Source organism: Chiloscyllium plagiosum, chromosome 14 (assembly GCF_004010195.1).
Source record: "Chiloscyllium plagiosum isolate BGI_BamShark_2017 chromosome 14, ASM401019v2, whole genome shotgun sequence".
Lineage (NCBI taxonomy): Eukaryota > Metazoa > Chordata > Chondrichthyes > Orectolobiformes > Hemiscylliidae > Chiloscyllium > Chiloscyllium plagiosum.
In genome coordinates this window covers 28,955,313-28,980,752 of record NC_057723.1, presented here as the reverse complement: position 1 = coordinate 28,980,752, position 25,440 = coordinate 28,955,313, and the positions used below count along the sequence as shown (strand labels likewise).

At 38.9% G+C, this 25,440-nt stretch overlaps 1 protein-coding gene across 2 annotated transcripts; it reads left to right on the top strand.

The window, feature by feature from the left end:
* The first annotated feature begins 460 nt into the window (after window positions 1-460).
* vdac1 (voltage-dependent anion channel 1) lies at window positions 461-24,988 on the top strand. 2 transcript variants are annotated; one of them, XM_043703428.1, is made up of 9 exons: window positions 461-570; window positions 8,849-8,920; window positions 9,430-9,479; window positions 18,108-18,260; window positions 18,342-18,394; window positions 18,962-19,189; window positions 22,664-22,814; window positions 22,980-23,037; window positions 24,363-24,988. In XM_043703428.1, the coding sequence occupies exons 2-9, from the start codon at window positions 8,854-8,856 to the stop codon at window positions 24,452-24,454; spliced, it is 852 nt and encodes a 283-aa protein (XP_043559363.1). In that variant the 5' UTR covers window positions 461-570; window positions 8,849-8,853; the 3' UTR covers window positions 24,455-24,988. The 2 variants fall into 2 exon arrangements, with proteins under 2 accessions (XP_043559363.1, XP_043559364.1); XM_043703429.1 differs by having other exon boundaries at window positions 555-613.
* Window positions 24,989-25,440: the final 452 nt, after the last annotated feature.

Here is a 25,440-nt window from a genome sequence, read left to right as displayed (position 1 = left end):
TTGTAAAAAGGGAACGTTTGGAGAAATGCAATTTAACCTGTGTGTACCGGCTAGCTTGCCATTCTGTCAGTGTCTATGTGCGGAGTCTATGGGAAACATTAAACATATCCTACTTGAAACAAAACAAATTCCAATAAATTTATCCCCCATTTGCTCACACGGCACTGCTTTAGCACTGTCTGACTACTCTGCTGACGGCATCATCTCAACCCATTTACGAATATTTCGTCAAGATCAGGAACTTCACACTGTGCCATTCCAAAACCAACAAACGATTTATTCACAAGCCCATGTATCTCGGGGCTGGGTATAGAAACAGACCGGTTGAAAACGTTCTACTTCATTCATTCATTCATTCCTCAGATCCGCACCGCACCGCCCCCCCTCCCCCGGGGCCGCGGGCGCCCCTCACTGCGCACGCGCCGCTCTCCGTCCCTCCCCCACCCTCACGAACCGGGTCGTCCCGCGCATGTGCAGTAGCCCTTTCGCTCTCGGTCACTGGCTGCTCCTGTGTCGTTCGGTTGGAAATTGGGAAGCCTCCCTCCCGGTCGGTGTGTGCGCTCTTCAGAGGTACGTCTGGGCCTATCACACTGGCGAGAAGTGGAGACATCAGGTAGCCTCTGTTCAGGAAGGGTGAGGGTTGTGAAAACGCTGGAGGTTACTTGAAGGGGTTTTGTTTCTTTTAAATGTAAAGGCCGGGGCCAGGAGTGGGCGGATGGCATCATTTTTGCCTGTTGTTCTCCAGGGGTTACGGTCCATAATCTTTCCGCCTGCCACGAGGTTGAGTCCTTGGAGAGGCAGGGCTAGCTAAAGGCGTTAGCTATGTATTTCGGCTCGCTGGAGCCTGTTGGATGGCGGGTAGAGTGTGACCTTTAACAGCATACAAGGTTGGAGCACTGACAGCTATTGCATATCCTTTGGGCAAAGACTTTTTAAAACTGTTTTTAAACAATGCCGCAGTCTTCTTTCTGGTTTGTAATAAAAAGTCTGCCATGTCCGGTTTAACACGTATTTTACTTTTGTTTGGAACTGTACTTAAAACTATCCGTTTACACCCAATGTACTGAATAGATTTTGCTAAAGAAAAGTCATTCCAATTTGGAATGGGCAGTAGCTCCCCACAGGTGCCAGGGCTAGGATGACATTTGAAAATATCCATGTCTGAATCTTAGATTGAAACTTTGAGGTGAAGGTATTGTGCAAATAGTGCCAAAATTCTCTTTATAGAGAACACTTCCCATAGATGTCAGATATTTTCACAACTTCATTAATTCTAACGCCACTGATGAAACCTCAGACAGATAAGTACAGATAATAAACTTTTTATTTAATGTGTTTAGGTCATTGCATTTATAATACCAGGAACAAAGACTGCACCACATCTTTTCTGTATCTTTGAACATGACCTTCATGGATTGTGCAATGGGGAGAGGATTACTCCCTAAATGTTTGCTTTGTAATTTCAAAAGCACAATGAGAATGAAAGGAAACAAATATCAAGCATCAAAATGAATATGCATGGTCTTTAAAACTTGTTTAACATATTTGTGGGTTTTTAATGTTGAAAAGTGAGTCTACATTGGTGATCTGTACGGTTGGGATTCTTTGCCTTTAAAAGTTGAGAAGCATTGCTTAAGCTGAGAAGTGACACATGGTCTTGAATCAATAAAACATTATACAATCTTTATTCATCCATCCATCCATTCATATATTTGAGAGTTTTGTGTTTGACCTCCCTTGTCAGCTTCCTGAAATAAAACTGCATGAAGACATGATAGTGCTACTTTAAAATTTCAGAATGTTGCGTGAGGTACTTCTTAGACTTCCCATTGAAATTTAATTTTCATGCAAAATGGGATGTTAACTATTACTGAGCAATTATTTTGTAAGCCAGAACTAAATTATTGAATGATAACTTCTAAGAATTGTGTGGATATCATGTTGTAACTAACTAAATTGCAACAGCAGATTATTTTTCATTTTCTGGTATGGGTGTCACTAAATAGGCTACAAGTATTTCCTTTTTCAATCGTTGGGAAATGTGGTGATAGGCTTTCATTTTGTAATGCTGCATAGTGTTTGAGTCAACTATGACTCGCAAAGCCACTTGTTGGAAAGTTCAGAGTCACTCACATTGTTGGTAGATCCATTTCCATACCATAAATCAGGAGAGGCAAGAACAGAAAACTTTTCCTAAAAGATGTTACTGAAGCATTTGGGTTTTTTCTTTCAAAATGATGGTGATACAATTACTGATACCAGCTTTTTAGTTCCATGCTTTTTGTATAAACTGAAAGTATATTCTTAAAAATGCTGGCATGGAGTTTAAAGAAATGGTCTCTGAATTATTAGTCCAGAACAATAGACTTAGTTTAATAACATAATCTATGCTATCATGTGCAGCAATGCAGATATGTTACTGCACTACAAATGCACCATAAGTTTTTTAAAAAGTAACATATTGCACATGAAATTCAACTTGTTATATGAGCATAGTATTTTTGTACTTCTGCATTTTATCTGTTTAAATGTGTTTTCTTTCTACTGCGTGCCAACCAGACGTTCAGACAGATGGCTTGCATTGAGGTCCATGTCAGTATAATAGTATAATTGTATAACCTGTTGCAAGGTGTGCATTAAAGTAGCATGAGATCTTTCCATCCACTTCAGAGGGCAGGTAAGTCACAGTTTAACAAAAAGTGTAACCTCCAGCAGTTCCGCACACCCTCTATACCACACTGAAATGTCAGCTTAGATAATATAAGTAAAATAGAATAAGAGAAATTGGAGTAGAAATAGGCTATTTGACAGCTTAAGCCTGCTTTAATATACAGTAAGATCATGGCTGATTTGGCATTAACTTTAATTCTTTCTCCCTTGCCCCCATAACACTCGGTCCTTTGTAAATCAAAAATCTTTAGTTCAGTTCCAAATACATTTTTATTGACTTAACCTCCATTTTTTGCAGGGGTGGAAAACTTGAAATTGTGGCAACTCTCATGAAAGGAGACATTCTTCCTCATCTTCATTTTAAATGGGAGACTTCTTATTTTTAAAATTTGCCACCTTGTTCTAGATTCCCAGAGGGGATTTCTGCATCTATTGTGTCAAACCTCTTCAGAATTTAACATGGTTCAATTAGATTACCCTTCATTCTTCTAAACTCAATGAGCAAGAGGCCAACATGCTTATCTTCACTTCCATAAACTAAACTCTTTACCCAAGGTTCAGCCTTATAAGCCTCCGTTGAACTGCAACTATGTTCCTCCTTGAGTAAGGTGCAGAATTGTACACAATACCGAAGGAGTAATTTCACTACTGCCCTGTACAGTTGTATCAAAGCTATGCTTTTATACACCATTTTTCTTCTTGCAGTAAAGACCAGATTCCATTTGCCTTCCTAATTATTTGCTGTACCTTTATAGTGGCATTTTGCAATTTATGTACAAGAATATTTAAATCTCTCTACACTGCAGCATTCTACAGTCTCCCTGCATTTCAAAAACAATATGCTTTCATTGTTTATTCCCATAGTGGATAAACACTCATTTTCCCACATTATAGTCAATCTGCTAAACTTCTGTCCGCTCACTTAACTTGTGTATATCCCTTTGCAGAATCTTTCTGTCTTCACAACTTGTTTTCCTGTTTATCTTAAAATTGAAAACAACTTATATTACAATGCAGTCAGATACAATTTAGGTTTGTCTCTGTAACCAGTCTGCTGACTCTGGACAAATAGCTCCTACTATGTTAAGACTGGCAATGTTAGCTGTGGAATAACACAGACACAATGGCATTATTCTGTAGTTCAAAGAAAATTAAAGCTTGATACTTGTGCTGGAGTGTTTGTATTTATTAGACACATTTGTTTGATTGGCAGAGTATTTATGAAATATGGTGTTGCTGGGATATGGAGGACTTGCATCTTGTCAGTTCAAGCGCATGGGTAGTACAACAAACTGACAAAGTAAATAAACCTGATTGTGTGTAGCAATACAGTCGGTTCTGCTATAATGTGCATTTCTTCAGTGCAAATTGGCTATAATGTGATTTGAATAATTTGGACCATTACTTGTAGAACGCAAATTTCCCTTACCTGTATTGGCTATAATTCAGTTCTGGTCCCATTGGTTTAAATGGTGCAGATATTGTGCAATTTTCTTATAACGCGGGATCGCAAGGAAATGGAACTATTGTATTATATCAGAACAGATTGCATTGAAAAAGATTAGGGAAAGGAAAGTTCAGTGCTAGATCAACTGAAACTATTATGTTGATTAGGAAATGTCTTTTAGATCTTTCAGACTAACACTGCATGTATAGGACATGAGATTATATAATGTTGCAAATGATGATATGAAGCGGGAGCGCTTAATGATTGATCTAGTGACTTTGGTAGAATGCAAAGTTGAAGGTGATCATTGTGGCTGGAAATGGTAAAACTAGAATTTAATAACAAGTAATGGTGAATAGTAAGACGTTTGTTACCCAGTCCACTAATCAAAACCGTGCAACTGACATAATTTCACATATGTTTTATTTTGCCATTTATGTTCCTATGGTATTGATTAAACATCCATGTAAGAACAAAAGTAAAGAACTTTAATGGACATTGACATTTTATTTATCGACTCAGCAGGATCCCACATTTATTATGCTAGATAATGGAGATTACATTAATAATATCTTTAAATTGCTAATCCTTAATGTTTTTGTATCAGTACCTTTCAGATGCTGGATAATACCGATAGTTCTTCTATAACGCAATTGTTGCATTCTTGTACAACCCCGCGTTATAGTTAACAGCACTTATAAGTGTTGTCCATATAATCGTGTTACAGTGAATTCATGCTTTTTAAAAGTTTTAAAAGTTCGCGCTTAAGAAACGGTATCTGTGATTCGTCAATTGTTACAGCGAATTTGCATTAAAGAATGCAGGTTGATCTGCTGTAACACACTGTAATTTAATTCATATAAGGATTGTTGCATATGAGTAAAGTACTTCTCAATTTTCATTCCTTAACAACTTTCATTCCTTGAGACTGCATCCTTTCAAGAGCGGTAATATTCATTAGTCCAGCCTGGGACACTCATGGCTTTTGTTAATTATGCTTCCAAACTGTTGTTATGCTAATCCTACGGGCTCTTAATAACAGTTGGTTTGTCTCAAAGCAATTTATAGAGCAGCTAGCAAGCTTGAGGGCAAGAAAATTTAGAGTATATAAATTGCTGAACAACGTAGCTTGTGGGAGACTTTGCAGATGATAATTAGTGCAGGACTAAAGAGAGAGCCACTGATCAAAGTTTCAGGGATTAAGAAGATAAGAATGAGTCTCTTCAGAAATGAACTGTTGGACCGAACAAATTCATGGGTGGAATTGAAGATACAAAATGAAACATCATTGTTATTTTGTCATTGGGCATGGTTATCATTCTGGTTATGCCAACATGTATTGCTCATCCTTAGTTTTTTTTTATTTCAAAAATATACTTTATTCATAAATATTTGATCTATACAACTGGACATGCCATCCTTCTGTAATGGAATGTGCCAGTCTGCAACACTCAGTCGGGATCAACTCCTTCAGCTGGAAGATGAACAGGTTTCGGACCACCCAGAGGGCGTCCTTCACCGAGTTGATGGTCCTCCAGGTGCAGTTGATGTTCGTCTCGGTGTGCGTCCCAGGGAACAGGCCGTAGAGCATAGAGTCCCGCGTCACAGCGCTGCTCGGGACGACCCTCGACAAACACCACTGCATTCCTCTCCAGACTTCCTCTGCATAGGCACATTCCAGAAGGAGGTGTGTGACAGTCTCGTCCCCCCCTGGAAGTGCAACCTGGAACTCTTTATGATAGAATACTATTTTTCTAAGTAATATGCGATAGGCAATAAATGCTGGCAATGATGTCCACATCTTGTGAATGAATGAGGAAGAGGCAGATTTGACTTGATCAGTGTGACTGTGACCTACTCTCAACATTAATGTAGTGAACTAGCCTGAGAATAGAACTTACAGGGATAGTATGGAAGTTATATAGAAATCATCTATAAATGTGAAGCTACAGCATTGTTATTTCTTTATCTTGATCTAAAGCAAACAGTCCCAAAGTTTGTTCGTTTTTAGCCTTTTCATCTAAAGCTATGCTTTGAAATGCAGATGTCTGTGGATTAAAAGTGCTTTTCTAGTTTATTTCTGCATGGGATATGTGGAATTTCATCTAATTTGCTGAAGAATGTTCTTTTAAATGTTTCAGTTACTAAAACAGCAAAAACTTGCTTGATTGCTTGTGTTTACAGAGAACTGGATAATGGTCTGCGTTCCATTTTGAATTCATTAATGCAGAGGCTGTTCCTAAAAGTGAAATTCTACTTTTTTGTTAGTGGAGGGTGTGCTACTACTTTGAAGCAGCTAATCTAACCCTTCAAGTAAGGAATAATGGTTAGCAGTTCTGGGTAGTAAATAAATAGTCTTTTTAGCAATAGAATATTTAATTAATTCTGATAGTTAAACCACCAAACTAGAAAATCTATCTCAGGTTGACGCTGTGTGTTTATGGTGTTGCAATCCGGATTGTAAAACTACAATGAAACTGTCAGTGTTCATGAATTGCAATGGGGATGCAAGGTTTTTACTTAGAATCATAAAATATTGTTACGCTGCATGCTTTTGTTTAATATTTATACTCCAGAAGCCTATGTAGTTTTAACAAGTGTACTTTGTCCAATGCTGTGATACAAATGAGAGCAATGCTCAGTGTGGTACTGGACATTTAATAAGATCAAGGAAGTTTCTATGCATAGTTGGCTTAGAGTGACAGTAGGAAGCTTTGGTTCATCTTGAAACCTCTGGACCAATAGAAGAAAAATAAACTAGGCTGCCCTTTGTGATCATTACTGCTGAAAATGCATATTTGTTGTTAGGGAAGGGCAAGATTTGGTTCAGCTGTGATGCTGGTTTGTGGTTGACAAAAATAGATGGGGAAACAAGTAGTGAGGATGACTGACTCTCCAGAGGGATAAAGACATGTTAAGTTAGTGGGCAAAAACTTAGTAAATGGAACGTAACATTACAAAAGATTAAGCAGTAGGTAGGCGGGATAAGGGCAGTCTTGTGGCTCAGTGCTACTATCCCTACCCCTGGACTATGGGGCTGCAAAGGTGTGTAAAAACTTCTCTGAACAGGTTGGTTTGAAAAGTAGAGGAGCTGACTGTTATTTAGATGAGGGGAAGGAACCACAAAACTACAGCAAGGACCGTTTTAGGAGTCCTTATGCATTAATTGCAAAATGGTAATAAGTGTTCAGTTAGAGAATATGGACTACTGGCCTTTAGTTCAGTAAAGATCCATTGGGTTAATTCTGCAGAGGGCTGCTGAACAGTGTACCCTCTAATTTTCTTATCAGCTGTGTGAGCCTTCAAGGCCTGTGCTGCAATGAGTTCCTGAACAAGAAATCAATGCTGCGATCAATGTGCTGATACCAATTGTCATGCACAGCCGTGGAGCTTAAAGGGAGCAGTGCTGTTGAAGCTGGACTGCGGTTAAGATAGACAAGTTTTTAATATGTAAGGGAATTGAGGATTATGGGGATAATGCAAGAAAGTAAAGTTGAAAGTTATCAAATCAATCAAGATCTCATGGTGGAGCAGACTTGATTGGACAAATGGCCAACAACTTCTATGTGTTATGATCTTATAGAAAGCTAATGGAAAGAAGAAAGTAAATAGGGATAGCTCTTGCAAAAGAGTCATAGAGATGTACAGCATGGAAACAGACCCTTTGGTCCAACCTGTCCATGCCGACCAGATATCCCAACCCATTACTCTGTCCTTACTTACCATCCCCCCAGTTTCCCTGTGTCCCCGTTCTGTTCTTCACTTGTTGCCCAGTCCACTCTCATTGCCCCTTGAGCCTTGATCTAGTGCTGATCGAGTGTGGAGATCTCTCCCCACTGTCTCTATGGCTCACACAGCAAGTTCCATTACTAGCTGCCTAAGGTAAGGGATGGCTCTCGGTGCAGTGTTGTGATTTGGTTTGGACTTCACTGTGGTGACAGCCAGTGGTTTTGTGGAATGGGGAAGACTGTTCTTGCAGTGGAATATTTTAAATGCAGAGTTCTCTTTGACTGTTGCAGCAATTCCTAGGAGATTCGTTATCTATTCCTGATAATTCCCCACAAATTATAGCTGGTAGCAGTTTGCTCCTTCATCTCTGTCCTCTTAATTTCTACCTGAACCCTACTGATTAGGTATCTTATGTTCAACAAGTGGTTTAAGCTGTATATACCATATCATAATGTTGATATAGACTTGCTATCAATATAAAGAACTTTTTGCAGATTTACTTTTGAAGTGTTATTTTATTGTGATGTGTTGATTTACTATTGTGCATGGGATTTATGTAAAATTAATACTTGTTTATGAATCACTTCCTATTACCTTGGAAATGATTGACTGGAAGTTTTGTTCCAGAAGTAATGGGGAAGAAGTAATATATGTAAAATAACATCGTAGCTGACAATGGGGACTTGACAAAATTGTACACTCAGTGGCAAATCAAAATGTGTTGTATTTTTGGGAATGTTGAGTAGAACCTTGGGGTAGCCACCAATTTTTAATAGTTGATTTAATGGAATTTGTCCTGCCCGATTTGATAGTAGGGCCTGTGATGTATTATTTAAGATGGTGCCTCGTCATCATCAAAGGCAGGCAAATTTCAAACAGCAGTTATTCATAGATAGTGAACAGCAAGTTTGGATTGTGATTATGAGAATACGTAGCTAACAAATATATGGTTAAGCATGTTAGGTCTTGGAGGTAAGCAATATAACTTTGTATTGTTTGCAGATAAAATGGAAATTCCACCAACTTATGCAGATCTTGGAAAAGCAGCCAGAGATGTTTTTACCAAAGGTTATGGTAAGGAATTCAATATTTAAAAGAATGGTGCTGTTTTGGCTAGAAATTATCTGTAACCGACTGTTTGTTTGTTTTTAAAGTTTGTGAGTACATCTTGACACCATGAAAAGCAGGATATTGACCTACTTTGCTGAATGCCAATTCAGTTGCATAATGAGACTGTGTCTTGTAATTAATTTTTGGCATCATTTCTGAAATTTATTCTGAAGAGAGCACTAGTCAGAGGGTCATTTTCATTGTGAAACCGCTTTGTGCTCTGAAATGCAGTTTCCATGGTTAAGTCAGTAGCTGTTAATGCACTTGTCCAAATTCTGATGCGGCTGTATGTAAATTGATAGCCAAGAATATTCTGTAATGAACTATTGTTTAAATATCATGTGATTTATTAAGCAAAGATTTTAAGCTGTAATTTATTGAAGGTTAAATATTTGCCATGTAATATAGCTATACAAAAATAAGTTTAATTAGTGAAAACTGAGTATCTTAAATTATCTTTGATCTCTTGGTAGGATTTGGTCTAATAAAACTTGACTTGAAAACAAAGTCAGAAAATGGACTGGTAAGTAGCACAAGACAAATATTGGTAATCTTATTCTATTTCATCCAATTGTGTTAAATCTTGCTTCGTAATATCATGCTGATAACTGTTAACCCAGTGTTTCTCAGACATTTTTTCTCTCTTAATCTATTCTGATGTTGGAAAATTCTCATGATCCAGAGTGACACCTGAGAGCGGATACACTGTTGTTGGAACTTTAGTCAGAGCTCTACATAAGCCGTTGCTGTCTCAGAACCTTAACTTCAAGATGTCAGCTCGCAACCCCACTTAGATGTCCTGAGCCCTACTTTAGAAAGCCCTGCGTTAATTGGTCAGCCTTGTATGTCAGTAGAATAGCATTGCCATTTGATTCAGATAACAATGTACCTGGTTGTTTGACTCATTGACTGAGGGAAAGTGAGGACTGCAGATGCTGGAGGTCAGAGTTGAAAAGTGTGGTGCTGGAAAAGCACAGGTCAGACAGCATCTGAGGAGCAGGAGAGTCGACGTTTTGGGCATATGCCCTTCATCAGGAATGTGGGGCTTAGGAGGACAAGTGGAAAAATTTCCCAGTGGATTCACCTATGAACAATTTATACTTTTGTTGAATTGTGACTAATGGTCAGTTGCAAAGAGGTGGACATTATGCTAATCTTGTGTGAAGTTCTGGTCAGGTTACATCTCTGAAGCTGTCTCTTTGTTCAGTAAACTCTATAGTTTAGGAAGGAGGGGGAGCAGTTCAGATTCATCAGAATAGGATTGAATGCTAAGAGCACAATTCTGAGTTTGTATAGTCCAGGCATAGATTTCAAGATTTTCTTATTGTGTATATCTTCAAGATCTATCAGTTGACCATGTACCAGAACACAGTTTTTAATTCTACTCTAGTGTTGCAAGAATATACAAATAATAGTGCAAAAGCAATGCAGAAAAATAGCAGTCTAATACAACTGGGTGGCTTACTTGTTTTAGTGTCAATCATGTTATGTATACACGAGACCTGGTAAAGATAGGTTTCCTTTCCTAAAAGATGTTGGTGAACCAGTGTTTTGTTTTAACGACAATGACGTGAGTTTTGCGGTCCCAAAAGACTAAATTTTAATTCCAAATTTATTAATTGAACTTGCATTCCATGAGTTGCTGTGGTAGGATTGGCATCCATATCATTCATTTGGATTCCAAAATATTAACCTGAGCCTCTGGATTATTAGTTATGTGACTTAACCACTATATCACTACCTTCATCTTGATAGGAATAAGTTAATTAGGATGGTCAACACAGTTTTCTGAAGGGTAGGTCGTGCCTCACAAACCTTAGAGTTCTTTGAGAAGATGACCAAGCAGGTGGATGAGGGTAAAGCCGCTGATGTGTATATGAATTTCACCAAGGTATTTGATAAGGTTCTCCATGGTAGACTACTGCACAAAATAAGGAGACGTGAGATTGAGGGTGATTTAGTGATTTGGATCAGAAATTGGCTAGCTGAAAGAAGACAGGGTGGTGGTTAATTTAAAATGTTCATCCTGGAGTTCAGTTACTCGTGGTGTACTGCAAGGATCTGTTTTGGGACAACTGCTGTTTGTCATTTTTATAAGTGGACCTGGATGAGGGAGTAGAAGGATGGGTTAGTAAATTTGCAGACGACTCTAAGGTTGGTACGGTTGTGGATAGTGCCGAAGGATGTTACAGAGGGACACAGATAAGCTGCAGAGTTGGGCTGAGAGGTGGCAAATGGAGTTTAATGCCGTCAAGTGTGAGGTGATTCACTTTGCAAGGAGTAACAGGAATGAGAATACTGGGCTAATGGTAAGATTCTTGGTAACGTAGATGAGCAGAGAGATCTCGTTGTCCATTTACATAGATCCCTGAAAGTTGCCACCCAGGTTTAAAGGGCTGTTAAGAAGGGTGTGTTAGCTTTTATTAGTAGAGGGATAGAATTTTGGACCAATGAGGCCACGCTGCAGCTCTACAAAACTTTGGTGTGACTGCACTTGGAGTATTGCGTACGGTTCTGGTCATCACATTATAGGAAGGATGTGGAAGCTTTGGAAAGAGTTCAGAGGAGATTTATAAAGATGTTGCCTGGTATGGAGGGAATGTCTTCTGAGGAAAGGCTGAGGGATTTGAGGCTGTTTTCATTAGATGGGAGGAGGTTGAGAGGTAACTTAATTGAGATATATAAGATAATCAGAGGGTTAGATCAGGTGTCAGTGAGAGCCTTTTTCCGACTATGGTGATGGCTAGCACGAGGAGACACAGCTTTAAATTGAGGGGTGATAGATATAGGACAGATGTCAGAGGTAGTTTCTTTAGTCGGTCGTAGGGGCATGGAAAACACTGCCCACAGCAGTTGTAGACTCGCCAATTTTATGGGCATTTAGATGGTCATTGGTTAGGCATTTGGATTCAAAATATTAACCTGAGCCTCTGGATTATTAGTTATGTGACTTAACCACTATATCACTACCTTCAGATTGATTTCACAGGCAGCGCAACATCAAGGGCCGAAGGGCCTGTACTACGCTATAATGTTCTATGTTCCCAGCACTTCCAAAGTCAAGACTTCTGTCACCTAAACTGTCAGGGCAGGAGATGTAATAAAACACCATCATCATCAAGTTCCCATGCAAGCGACATGCAACCTTGACTTGGGAATATACCTTTCTCTGCCTTCACTATCACCGGATCAAAATCTTGGAATGCCTGAACAGCACTGTGGGTGTATCTGCATTGCTGTGATAACAGTGGTTCAAGAAGGTAGCTTGTCACTATATTCTCAATGTCACTTTGGGATAGGCAATAAATATTGGTCTAGAAAGTGATGTTTGCATCCTGTAAATGAATAAAAGCAGTACATTCAAGACAATTTGTACTAGGTTTTTTATGACATCAAGCTTATGGAAAGAGAATGTGGGCATGGAGCCAGAAGCATTTTGCAATAGGTAATGTCTGTGGCATGGATGATACTTTCAATGGTAGATAAGTTGAGGCAGGTTGAAGTTGATTAATGCTATTGTTATGAAGGTGTAACTGGTACTGTACCTTTGAGAGTCCAGCAGCTAGCAGTACCTGGGTGGCTATGAGAGAAGAAAAATTCAAATTCAGTCAATCAGTTTAAATTATGCCCCAAAATACTAAACTCCAATCAAATTCGAATTTAGCATTTTGACGATATTAAAACCAATGAAACGATCTGATGCTTTGGGATATAAAACCAAGAGAAAAATGAACAGTTGGAGGAGCACCGCCAAAAGAGCAACAGATGTAAGCTGCTAGTAAGAACTCTTTGAAAGGTACCTGCCTGGAGAAGGAGTTTGCACAGGGGAAAAAAAAATCAGCACTGACCTGGAGAGCAAATCTACTGAGGAAGATACAAAGAAGATTCGACAGCTGGCTGGTTTAGAAATTTTGAATTTTTCTGTAAATCTTAATCGGGTGTTTTATCTGACCAGTATTGTAGAGGGGGGGATAACAGGTTTAGATAAATGAGTTGTAAATAGTTAATTATTCTCTGGTAGACTTTAAAAAATAAAGGTGATAATTATTACTTTCAATAGTGACTTTTGAGATAGTTCTTTGCCCCTCAGATTTTCACATATTGCAGCGTGGGGTAAATCTTGTGTTGCTGGTCTAAATTACCTGGGGGTGGGGCGGGGTGGAGTTTACCCTGTGTCGTTACACTATGGAAATAAAATGATGATTCTTGTCATGCTATAGTTATGTGATTGACACCAGATTAAAACTCTGATTTTCAGCCTCATTTGTCAAAGAGCTATTTGTATCAATGCCTGGAGAAAAGGGTTTTGGAGTGGGGAATGAAGACATTGGCTTCCCAATATTAATTTAGTTAGAGGGAATTTTTGCGGATCCTGATGTTGACAAGTTGTCTGACAATTTTAGAAGCAGTTTAGGGGGTGAGAGCAATGTTGGTGAAGTAGGGCTTGTATGTGGAAATGGAAGCATTTCCAGATGCCACAGGGCAGCATGTCAATGAGAAATTGGAGAGTGCCAGTGAGAGACCCTTAGAGGACCCAGAAGTAATACTGCCAGACTGGGGAAAAGAAGCCTGTGCAGATGACTCTGAGCCTTTGATTAAATAGATGGGTGATACCAAGCAAGCGTCATCCCACCCTTGCTGAACAATGGTGGAGAAAGATCTAGGATGATGTGTTAAACCCTTGTCAAAGGCTACAGATAGTCTGCAAAGCATAAAGAAGGGTGTTTACCTTTGTCACATCGACACAGTCCTTTTTGACTTTGATCAGAGCCATTTCAGAACTATGTCAGGATTGTAAATCTAGAGGGATTCAGACACCGAATATAAGAAATCGTGAGCATGGATTTCGGAGATGACAACATATGCAAGCACTTGAGAGAAAAAAAGGGATGTTAGGAATGGATGGTAGTTTGCAAGAATCAGAGGGGTCATGGGTGAGCCTTTTGAAGTGAAGAGTGATGACAAAATTTGGATGAGGGGAACGAGACCTGAAGAGAGAGACCATTGATGGTATCAGCTAACAACAGAGCCATGCTTAGAATTTGAGTGATCATCGTTAAGTCAGAATATCAGAATAAGTGAGGTGTGTCATGGACAAGGTGGGATCAGCGAGGGCATAAATAGAGAAACCACAGAGATACAAATTATGGGGTAGGGCATGTCTTATAGTAAATTTTCTCAATATTTTTATGGAAGGAAGGGAAGGGACAGAGAGCCATTTGGATTATCTCAATTTTACTGACAGAGATCCATAGCGCTCACGCTTGTTTGTGAATGTGAAGGAGCTCAAAAGGCTTTTAAAGCAGCATTGATCCATCTCAGTTCATGATGACAATCCATTTCACTCCGATAAGTTGCGGTTAGTGGTATCACGAATTAGCGAGTTGTATGCTTAATCTGAGCCTTCTCATAGTTAAAGTTTCATTCCAATTATGATTAAGTTGTCACTTCTGAGAAACCTTTTTTGATATTGCATAATTCATGGATATGGAGGGTTTTGCTATTCCCAAACTTGCCTTTAATAAATGTTTAATAAATATAGTTGTCAGAACTAGGTGGCATTTGGGTTTGCAATGATGACAACTAGTAAAACCTTTGCTTTTTAAGTGAACATTTTTCTTCCTCCTATGATGTAATTGCGTTACAACCAACATGCGTTTTAAATGTTTGCACTTTAGGAACAGTGTCCCCAATTCATCAATCGCGTTACAGCAAATTCGAGTTAACAAAACACGCATTGTAGCAGAACGACCTGTATTGTTAGTATCCAGTTGTAATTCACAGGGAAACGTAAAATAAGGTTGCTTTCACAATTACTTAATAGTTTGTAACCATTAAAATCATTCTTTTTTTTAGAATAAATCAGTTTTTGATTAGTGTGTCTTTGTCAAGTAATAAGTTTCTGATCTAAAAACTGAACATTCTGACTGAAGAAACTCCCTTTGTCCCTCATTATTATGTCCGGACAGTGGTGACCAAATTGCATGTCTGTCTTCAATATATGTTAAAGCAAGTGGTTGTTCCATTTACCAGAAAGTTGAATCTTGATAAGGTACTGCCAGAAATTCCAAAGACCTTATTTAACTGCTCATAGCACCATCAATGTTGATGACAGGATGCAATATAAACTGCAACAGGTTCCAGGCAAATAGAAGGAAGACAGATTGCTCTTGCCTCTTTGATAAATAAATGATAAAAACAAAACAAAATTTCAGATCTGTGACTTTTAATCTGAACCATATTCTTGAGTTCTCTAGTCAGCTTCACTGTGATCTAAAGCAAATGTTTTTGGAAACCTATTCTGCTCACTTGAGAAATTTTAATCCAAAAATCACCCTGTGGCATCTTCATTGCCCGCCGCTTCCAATCACTGGTCCCAGCATCTCATCCATAATTAGATTAGATTACATTACAGTGTGGAAACAGGCCCTTCGGCCCAACAAATCCACACCGACCCGCCGAAGCGCAACCCACCCATGCCTCTCCATTTACCCCTTACCTAACACTACGGGCAATTTAGCATGGCCAATTCATCTAACCTGCACATCTTTGGACTATGGGAGGAAACCGGAGCACCCGGAGGAAACCCACGCAGACACGGGGCAAATATGCAAACTCCACACAGTCAGTCGCCTGAGGCGAGAATTGAAATCTAAATTGTAATGGGAAAAGCTTGAACAACTAGTCATTATGAATATACTCTATCGTTTAATCCATTTTCATGGACTTTTCAATTCATCTGAAGACTTTTCCACATTTATAATGTTGACATTTTACTTGACAGATTATTTCATCTACCAGCTCGTAATCTGGCAAACATATGGTTTATTGGTAGTTACAATTTCCAACCATAATATTATCATGATTCATCTTTTATTTGCATTTTGTGATGAGTTGTAATGAGGTAAAAGCATTTTCTTTATTTTTATACTCTTCCCACGATCCATCCACAATTCATTCTCCAATCAGCTCATACAAAGGTCTGGCCATCTCCTTTTAAAATTAAATTAAATTTAAAAAAATGGTGGAATTTTAATGACTGTTGTCAGCTGTCCCTTGATTCAAGAATGATATCTATTTGGTGTTAGAAGTTTCTGCCATGGATCTTCATATGACTGAGCAGGCTATTTCTTGACCCATAGATCTTTGGGCACATAGGACAGGGTATAGTATAGTAGCATCCAGAGTGCAGAATTTGCTTCATTTCTTTTCTTCACTGACCATCTACTTCATCTTAAAGACATCATAATGCAAAGTGTGACACAACCTGTGGATGAATTATGGTTATTTTGGACAATTAATAGCAAGCTTCTCCCCATCACTAGTCTCTTTGCTTAGGGGAGAAGTTTAAAGTATCATTGTTGCATTTTGTTTGACTTTTCTTGCAGTGTTGGATAAATTTAAGAGTTGGAAAACTAGAATCTGGTGGTATAGATGTCCACTCCATTGAAGTTGGTTTTGCAAGTGTTTTACCTGAATGCATGCAGTGTTGGCTTCAAAAAGGCCATTTAAATTTTGATCCTTCCAATACCTCTGCAGAATCTTCTGGTTTTATTGTTGGTGAAATTCTCTGAACATACCATGTGTCACTGATGCACAAACAAAGCCTCACTGTGGTGGAGGAGCATGGTCACAACAGCTGGTCTGTATGTTAGGGTTTGTTGTCTTTGTTGCCAAACCATCATTGCTGTGATTGGTAGTAGACTGAGCCTGGACAGCAATGCTGTGGGTGAGTATGGAACTGAAACAGTCAACTCTGACGTTTTTAGTTCCAATGTTTGAGACAGAGTTTTATTACTCCAGAACCTTGCAATGAGCAGCTGGACAGGAATTGTTCTGTGCCTTCCTTGTTTGACTCAATGAGTGGGTTCTAGCAGGGCCATTCAGCCACTGACCTCATTGCAGCCTCTGTTAAAACGTGGACAAAAGAATAGTGTTCCAAAGATTAGGTGAGAGTGACTGCCCTTGACATCAAGATCCCCTAGCAAACTTAGAGTTATTGGTAATTTGTGGGGGTAAGGAATCTCTCTGGTTACAGATACGAAAGCTGTTCTGGTGTTGGCCATTTCAGAGGGGTGATATGCTAGGGTATAAGTGTGCTCAATATATTCTAGATTCAACATGTATGGAAGTTGGAATATTGACCTATTTAGGTTGGTAGTTTTTCTTTGGGGAGAACATTCAAGAACTAGACAATAAGGCATCACAGCAGAAATTAGGCCATTCAGCCCATTAAGTCTGCTTTGCCATTCAATCGTGGCTGATAAGTTTCTTAACCCTGTTCTCCCACTTTCTCCCTGTAACCCTTGATCTCCTAGATACACAAGTATCTATCTCAGTCTTAAATATACTCAATGACCTGGCCTCCTCAGCCTTCTGTTGCAATGAATTCCATAGATTCACCACTCTCTGACTGAAGAAGTTTCTCATCTCCATTCTAAAAGGTCTTCCCTTTACTTTAAGGTTGTGCCCTTGTGTCCTAGTTTCTCCTACCAAATGGAAACATCATCCTAGCATCCACTCTGTCCAGGTCATTCAGTATTCTGAGAGATTGCGAATAGCTTGCAATTCTGGTGCAGAGTAGGCCACATTCCTACAGTCATTTGACATTATCATAACTATGGTTAAAGCATTTTTCATTTTGGTAACATTTAATACTCTCAACAAAGGAAACTTGATCTTTGAGGTGATTAGCCATCATGAATTAGAAATGCTATGGGGGTGTGGGCTATCATATTCATGACTTGGCAGTTGAGTCTACATTTATGTTATACAAGTAGGTATGAGCCTGGTTTTTGCCTGCACAGCGTGTCGTTTTGCATTAACTGAGGTGGGATTGCCAGCCACTCTACTTGGTGACCATTTATTTTGCACCCATTTGGTCCCATTTTGGGATTGCCACATCTGGCCTCTAATTTCAGAGTACCTCTAGAGTATGTGCTGAGCATGCATGAAGATGAGCAAAGGAAATTAGTGTGTGGACTGAGGGTAATAAAAGAGCATGCAAGAGAACATCTGTTTGGAGCCAATGGAAGTTTCTATTGTATGTTCCTCTAAAGTGTGTCTTGTAGCACAATTGGCAAGTTGTGTTTAAAGATATCGAAACACTGTAAAATGATCTCTGTCTTTTAACAAGAGCTTTCTGTTGTAGGAATTCATAAGCTCAGGTGCTGCCAACATGGATACAGGAAAAGTCACCGGGAGTCTGGAAACAAGGTTCAAGTGGGTGGATTATGGACTGACATTCACTGAAAAATGGAACACTGATAATACTTTGGGAACTGAAATTACCATTGAAGACCAGGTAACTTAGCAAAAATGGCAAACATTAATTTCATTTTGCCTTTTGAAGCCAAAATGCAAACAACGTTACTTTTCTGTTTAGCTTGTGCAAGGCTTGAAGATTGGATTTGACTCTTCATTTTCACCAAATACTGGGTGAGTAAAATATCCAAAACAATAGACATTATTTTTTCTAAACTTGTAGCAATAGCTTTATTACTTTTAAGGTAGAATTTTCATGAATGTAATGATTTCCGATCTTCAAAAGTTTTATTCTTTTTCATAACCAAACATTGTCTCTAGATGAGAAGCTGATTACATAATATTCTTCCAATCTGTGCCCATGATATTCTGCTAGTAGCAAGTCAGAGGTACAAACACAATCCAAGTTATCTCTTCAATGCTTCTCTTCTGGGAGGATGTATCTTATCCTCAGGAAATACCGCAACAGTATGGTTAGAATGAGTACCCAGATACTGTCATTTTGTAGTAGTGTCAATCATTTTGAATATTCTGTTCAGTATTTTTATGCAGTTAAAATTATTGGTTTGATAAAAATGTTAAAATCTTTAATCCTGAAGAAAATCTAGAATAATATGCAGAAACATTATTTATTTATTTTTGTGCTTCTGAAACATGAAAAACAATTGAAAAAGTAGCAGTTTGGAATGTAATAAGAGCAGGATCAGTTTTAATTGTTTTTTGCTATTTTATTCTTAACAGAAAGAAAAGTGGAAAAATCAGGACTGGTTACAAAAGGCAGCACATCAACCTGGGACTCGATGTTGACTTTGACATTGCTGGGCCTGCTATACGTGGAGCCTTTGTGTTTGGTTTTGATGGCTGGTTAGCAGGATATCAGATGACCTATGAAACTGCAAAATCTAGAGTCTCGCAAAGTAACTTTGCTGTTGGTTACAGGACAGAAGAATTCCAGCTCCACACAAATGTGTATGTACAAACTCAATACATTCCCATAAACGAGACTATATGTTGGACTCCTGTTGTTATAAACTGTATTGGTAGGAAAATAAACCATCTTTGCATAACAAGTTTCCAAAGTCCCGTTACAAATCTAGTGATTTGTGCAGCTTTTGTTAAATTAAAACCTATGATACAATGTTGAGTTATAAATGGTAAGCCTGTTTTAGTATCCATCCCTGTAAACATAACACACCTCTAGTTCTGAATTTCAGGGGAACCAAGACTTTACTCAACTTTTAAATCATGTATTTTATAGTGTATTTTATTCTAAATAATATTTATTAAAGAACATGTTTTCAGTCATCCCTGCTCCTCTCATAATGCCATGGAATTGGTTCGATCCAAAGAAACAGGGCCTTGATTCTGTTTTAGTAGAAATGTAGAGCTCGGATTGTGCACTGCTCTCTCAGTCCTTCATTTTGCTGTCAGCATGTATCTTGGGCTTGGGTCTCTGGAAGGAAAGGCTTCACTTTTTTCTTGGGATGTGAACATTGTGATGCTCAAAGGGAACGGTGTAATGTTAGTGGAATTATCCTTGATAGTGTATGGTGCACCCCTGAACTGAGATCCCCATGACTGTAGTCATTTGAGTGACTATTAATTGGCTACATAAGGATGTTAGTAGGCTTAAGTGCAGGCAGGCCAGTGGGAGATCTAGGTATTTTTAATCAGCCTGCTCAGACATATTATGAGACATGGCTGGAGCAGGTGGACTTTAACCTAGGCTCTTTAGCTGAGGGGTATGGACACTACCACTGCACACAAGAGCCTTTCGTGGAAGTTCTAAAATTTGGGTTCTACCGCGCCTACTCAGCCTTTCCTTATTGTCATCTCAATTTAAACATGGACAAAACAGCTATGGTTAGATGACTGTGACTGCCCTTGACCTCAAGATGGCATTTGACCAGGTGTGTCATTAAGGGGACCAAACAAACCTATACTCAAAGGGATTAGTAGGGATGTGGGGACAAGGAATCTCTCCCTTGATTAGAGTCGCATCTAACAAACAGAATGTTCAATAACATTTGCGACTTCTCAAATACTAAAGTAATTCATGGTGAAATAGAGTAAGACCTAGATAATAAGGTTTAGGCTTTGATGTGGCAAATAACATTTGCATCATGCAATTATTACGCAATGACCAAGCCCGCAAGAGGAAATCCAGTCACCACCCCTTGACATTCAGCGGACTTACTTTGCTGACTCCCCCGCTATCTACATCTTAGGGATTACCATTGACCAGAAACTGGAGTGAATCAGCCATCTAAATACTATCTCTTCAAGAGCAAGTTAGAGGCTAGGAACTGTGCAGTGAGTAACATTCCTCCTGACTCCTCAGATTCTCTCCATTATTAACAAAACGCAAGCCAGAGGTGTGATAGAATACTGTCCATTTTCCTGGATTAGTGCAGCTCCAGCTACATTCAAATTTGTCACCATCTAGGATAAAGAAACCCATTTGATTGACACCATATCCACAAACATTTATTTCCCCCAAACACGAATGTTCAGTAGCAGCAGTGTTTACTATCTACAGAATTCACTGGAGAAATTCACATGGCTCCTTAGACAACACCTTTCAACCTATGACCCCTACCACTTAGGACAAAGTAAATAGGAACACTGTGTTCCCCTCCAAACCAATCACTGTTCTGACTTTCAAATATATTGCTGTTCCTTCAATGATGGTGTATCAAAATCCTGGAACACCCTCCCTTAAAAGCATCATGGGTCTACTGAAGCCAAATGGACTTTAGTGATTCATAATGATTTGTGGGCGGCACGGTGGCACAGTGGTTAGCACTGCTGCCTCACAGCGCCTGAGAACCGGGTTCAATCCCCGTGTCTGCGTGGGTTTCCTCCAGGTGCTCCGGTTTCCTCCCACAGTCCAAAGATGTGCAGGTCAGGTGAATTGGCCATGCTAAATTGCCCGTAGTGTTAAGTAAGGGGTAAATGTAGGGGCATGGGTGGGTTGCGCTTCGGCGGGTCGGTGTGGACTTGTTGGGCCGAAGGGCGTGTTTCCACGCTGTAATATAATCTAATCTAATCTATAAAGGCAGCAAACCAACATCTCAGAAAATTAGGGATGGGCAATAAATGCTGGACCAGACAGTGACACCACCATTCTGGAAATTAATTTAAAAATCCATCGTACACCCCTGCTATATTACACAGTTGGGGTGCGTGTGAAGGCAGTATAATAGCTATCTACCATATGTCAAATTACTTCCAGTGGTGGACTGTGAAATGGAGTCCATTGTTCTTTTATATGCCTGGTTTACCATACCCTGTTATGATAAACTAATGTGGGATTGTATCACATGACTTGAACTGATGTTATTACTGTGAGGGATGCTATAATTTTCAGGTGAGAAATGTTTTGACAAGGTTACGTGTTTTGACTCAGCTTGATTACTTAGAAGAGAAAGTGAGGACTGCAGATGCTAGAGATCCTGATGAAGGGCTTATGCCCGAAACGTCGATTCTCCTGATCCTTGAATGCTGGCTGCCTGACCTGTGCTTTTCCAACACCACACTCTTGATTACTTAAAGATCAAACATAGGTTTAGTTTAATGAATAATCTAATGAGAAGATCTCGGAATTAGGGCGGGAGAACTGGAGAGTGGTAGGAGTAAAATAAGCCATGAAACGTAGCCATGATCAGTAGCTAATGACCACAGCTGAATTGCTCCAGAAATGTCAATGAGCTTGATAAATGGTGTTAAGAATATTTTCAGCCCCTGATATCCAGTACGTGTATACCAGTGAACTAATTGGAGTAGATTATTAAGTATTATCGGGCTTTCTTAAAGCATCCCTAGTTAGTTTGCTAAAAAACCGGATATCTGGCAATGTGGTATGTTTTTGTTGTTCCACTTAAAATAAGTCTGATAAGCCTAGATTATATTTTTCTCTGGAGTGAGGACTATAGATTAGATTAGATTACTTACAGTGTGGAAACAGGCCCTTCGGCCCAACAAGTCCACACCGCCCCGCCGAAGCGCAACCCACCCATACCCCTACATTTACCCCTTACCTAACACTACGGGCAATTTAGCATGGCCTTCACCTGACCTGCACATCCTTGGACTGTGGGAGGAAACCGGAGCACCCGGAGGAAACCCACGCAGACACGGGAAGAACGTGCAAACTCCACACAGTCAGACCACTGTTTCTCTGGAGTGAGGACTATATTTCGGGAGATAAAGGGAGCATGTCGGTCTCCAAGCTTTTCAATATTTTTTAGGGACTGTTACAGAGTAACGTCAGTAAAGGCCAGTAATTAATAGTGGCTGTTGTAACAGCATATTGGAATGAATGAGTAATTGGAAAAGGAAATTTTAGTTTGCCTGGGTTACTAATCCTTTTGTTTAGTATTTTCCTGAAAATGATGATGTTAGTAACTTACTCTGGAATGATGTGCATGTTCCCCACTGCAGGAATGATGGTACAGAATTTGGAGGCTCTATTTATCAAAAAGTCAGCGAAAATCTTGAAACTGGCATCAGTCTAGCTTGGACAGCTGGGAATAGCAACACTCGATTTGGTATTGCAGCAAAATACATGATTGATAATGATGCAACATGCTCGGTGAGTACGTAGTTAGTAACTTCATTCTTTTTGTGCACGGGGTGAGTGGAAAGGAGCACAGTTTTAATGTATTTGCCTTCTAAAGTTTATCGAGAAGATAAAATAAAGGTGACGGTTGCTTTGATTTTTGAAGAACAGTTAAAAGCTTGTTCTTTTCATCAACAGATTAAAGTGAACAATTCGAGTCTCATTGGACTTGGATACTCTCAAATGCTGAAACCAGGTGAACCACATTTGATTTTAAATAAATGTAGTCTTATTCAATAATAACTTTTCAAGTATTCTAAACCAATACTGAAGTGTAGTCCAAATATTTTACACTTACTAGATGGCACTTCTATTTTGGGTTTTTTTAAAAAGGATTTTCCCCTAATTCCCTGCTTCTCATGGGAGCTATTGCATTTGTAAGGTACACATTTTCAGGAATGAAGAATTGGGAGCAATTGAACGATGCCCAGACTTGAGTTGCCTTAAAAATGCAATAGCTCCCATGAGAAGTGGGGGACAAGAACAAAATGTTTAACTTCTTATTTTGAAGAATGCATAGTTCTGGCATATAACTATAACATTACACGTGGATACTTCGACCTAATGTGTAATGTTTCTTTTGTCACCTCCATGTTTGTTCTGAGCAAACAGTTAAAAATAAGTTTCACTTTGGGATAGGTGGAGATTGCTTGCTTCATATAATGTATATATGAATGTAGAACTTGAAATATTAACCTGGAGTTTTTGATAGCCAGTTGGTTGCTTCTGCAGGGTAAAGGGAAATTGTATGTCAGGTCACTCAGGAATTCCTTATGTGAGCAAAGTCAGAAGAAATTGCCTGGGAATTGAAGTTTCCATGGGTGATTGCCCTGCGCCTAGAACCCTATAGAAGTATCTTTATAAATCAGAGAATGTTTAACTGCAGTTCAACTAAAAGTTACTCAGGAAAAGTTAGATTTTAAAACTTAGTTTAATTCCTTGTTTAAGTATTAAACTGTCCCCCAATTTGTCATTGAAGCTCTTCAATTACATCTTCAATTCACCCCTTAGATATCTTGCATTCCTAACCCTACACAGGAGCTTTCAATGCGGTTATCTGTGCTACTAGACATTTCAATCACAAGATAATAACAATTACTGCTATTAAAAAGGGGGTATTGTTTGACTTCATCTAATCCGCCTCCATAACAAGGGATGTGTTGGATTTCAAGTACTCTCCACATGTCTGACAGCTGTCATTAGAATGTAGAAATGTGGAGTTCTGCCTTAAAGGAAAATGTAAGAACAGGGAGGCAATCTGACTGTAATTGCCTCTCCTTGGAAAATCCACTGTCTTAATTACAAGAAGTTGTAAAGGTATAACAATAGTAATAGACTAATCTTGGCATTAAATAAAAAGTAATTTGTACAAGTAAGACCTACTATTAACTTGTTCTAATTTATGGTAATTGTATTGATGGTTTTGTGCATTTGCCCATTTGATCAAAAGTTCACTATTCACATTGCTTGTTTCATTGAAGTATGCACCATTATTACTTAGCTTATCATTTTCCTCCGCAGGCATTAAGTTAAACCTTTCAGCCCTGCTGGATGGCAAGAATATTAATGCTGGTGGACATAAACTTGGTCTTGGATTTGAGTTTGAAGCATAATCCTGGAAATGGGAGAAACCTACAATCAGCAAATCCCAAATATTTTCCACTGTAGTGACCCGAAGAATCTGCTGTTCACACTTTTTTTTTGTTGAGCCAGGTGTCCAAACAATGTTGTAAAACCGAATTGTGTTCTCCAGACATTATCCTTTGAAGAACAGAATGCGTTACCAAAACATGTCATTATGACTATTTATTGTATCCCTTAGCTACTTGAAATTCACCTGTACATGTCTTTTTTTCCCCCTGGTGAAGACTGGTTGTATGTGGCGTAAAAACAAATTACACACTTCATTGCTGTTGGTTGAAATTGTGGTTCCCTAATCCATGCACCAGCTGTAAAAGTTGATGCAGCAAAGCCATGTGGAGAGATTTGTATGTTTCCAGCTGGCATTTGTGATGGTTGGGCTTAATGGAAAGTTTAAAAAAAAAACGCAAACACACAAAAGAAATTTAGTGTACAGTCTTTTTGAAAAATTGCCTGTTGTACAGCTCTTTGCTTGAAATAATAAATACTGTCTTCCATGTTCTGGGCCTGAGCTTAAAGGAAATTATGTAATCTAATTTGACCAGTTTTATCAATCCTGAATAGAGACACATAAACATTACTTCTGGTCATCATACTGAAGTCTACAAAAAAAAACACTACAACAGTTAATCTTCAGTGTGCAAAAGAAATGGTGGAGGACTCATTTACACACATCAGTTATTTTAATTTAGCTTGAATATATCTTAATTTTCTGGATTTCTTAAACACTGGCTCCAAAATTCCTCAGTCCTGCAGAAATGGACTGGGTAGCAGTGACTTCCATCACAGTCTGCCCTTTGTATACAGTATCAGAGCAAAGTCAGTATGCCAATGTAGGTACTGCATTGGAACTTCCCAAGGTGAAATAGCAAAAGCAACACTGAGAAGTCAGATACTGGCACATAAATTTATTACTGTGCTAATCAGCTTTTACAAGAGTCTATATTGATTATACCTC

Excerpts from the sequence above, each read along its gene's own strand:
- vdac1 (XM_043703428.1), top strand. The coding sequence starts at position 8,854 with ATGGAAATTCCACCAACTTATGCAGATCTTGGAAAAGCAGCCAGAGAT. Across the intron at positions 18,261-18,341 it reads AAATTACCATTGAAGACCAG|CTTGTGCAAGGCTTGAAGAT; the intron begins GTAACTTAGCAA and ends TTTTCTGTTTAG. Across the intron at positions 23,038-24,362 it reads CTCTCAAATGCTGAAACCAG|GCATTAAGTTAAACCTTTCA; the intron begins GTGAACCACATT and ends TTTCCTCCGCAG.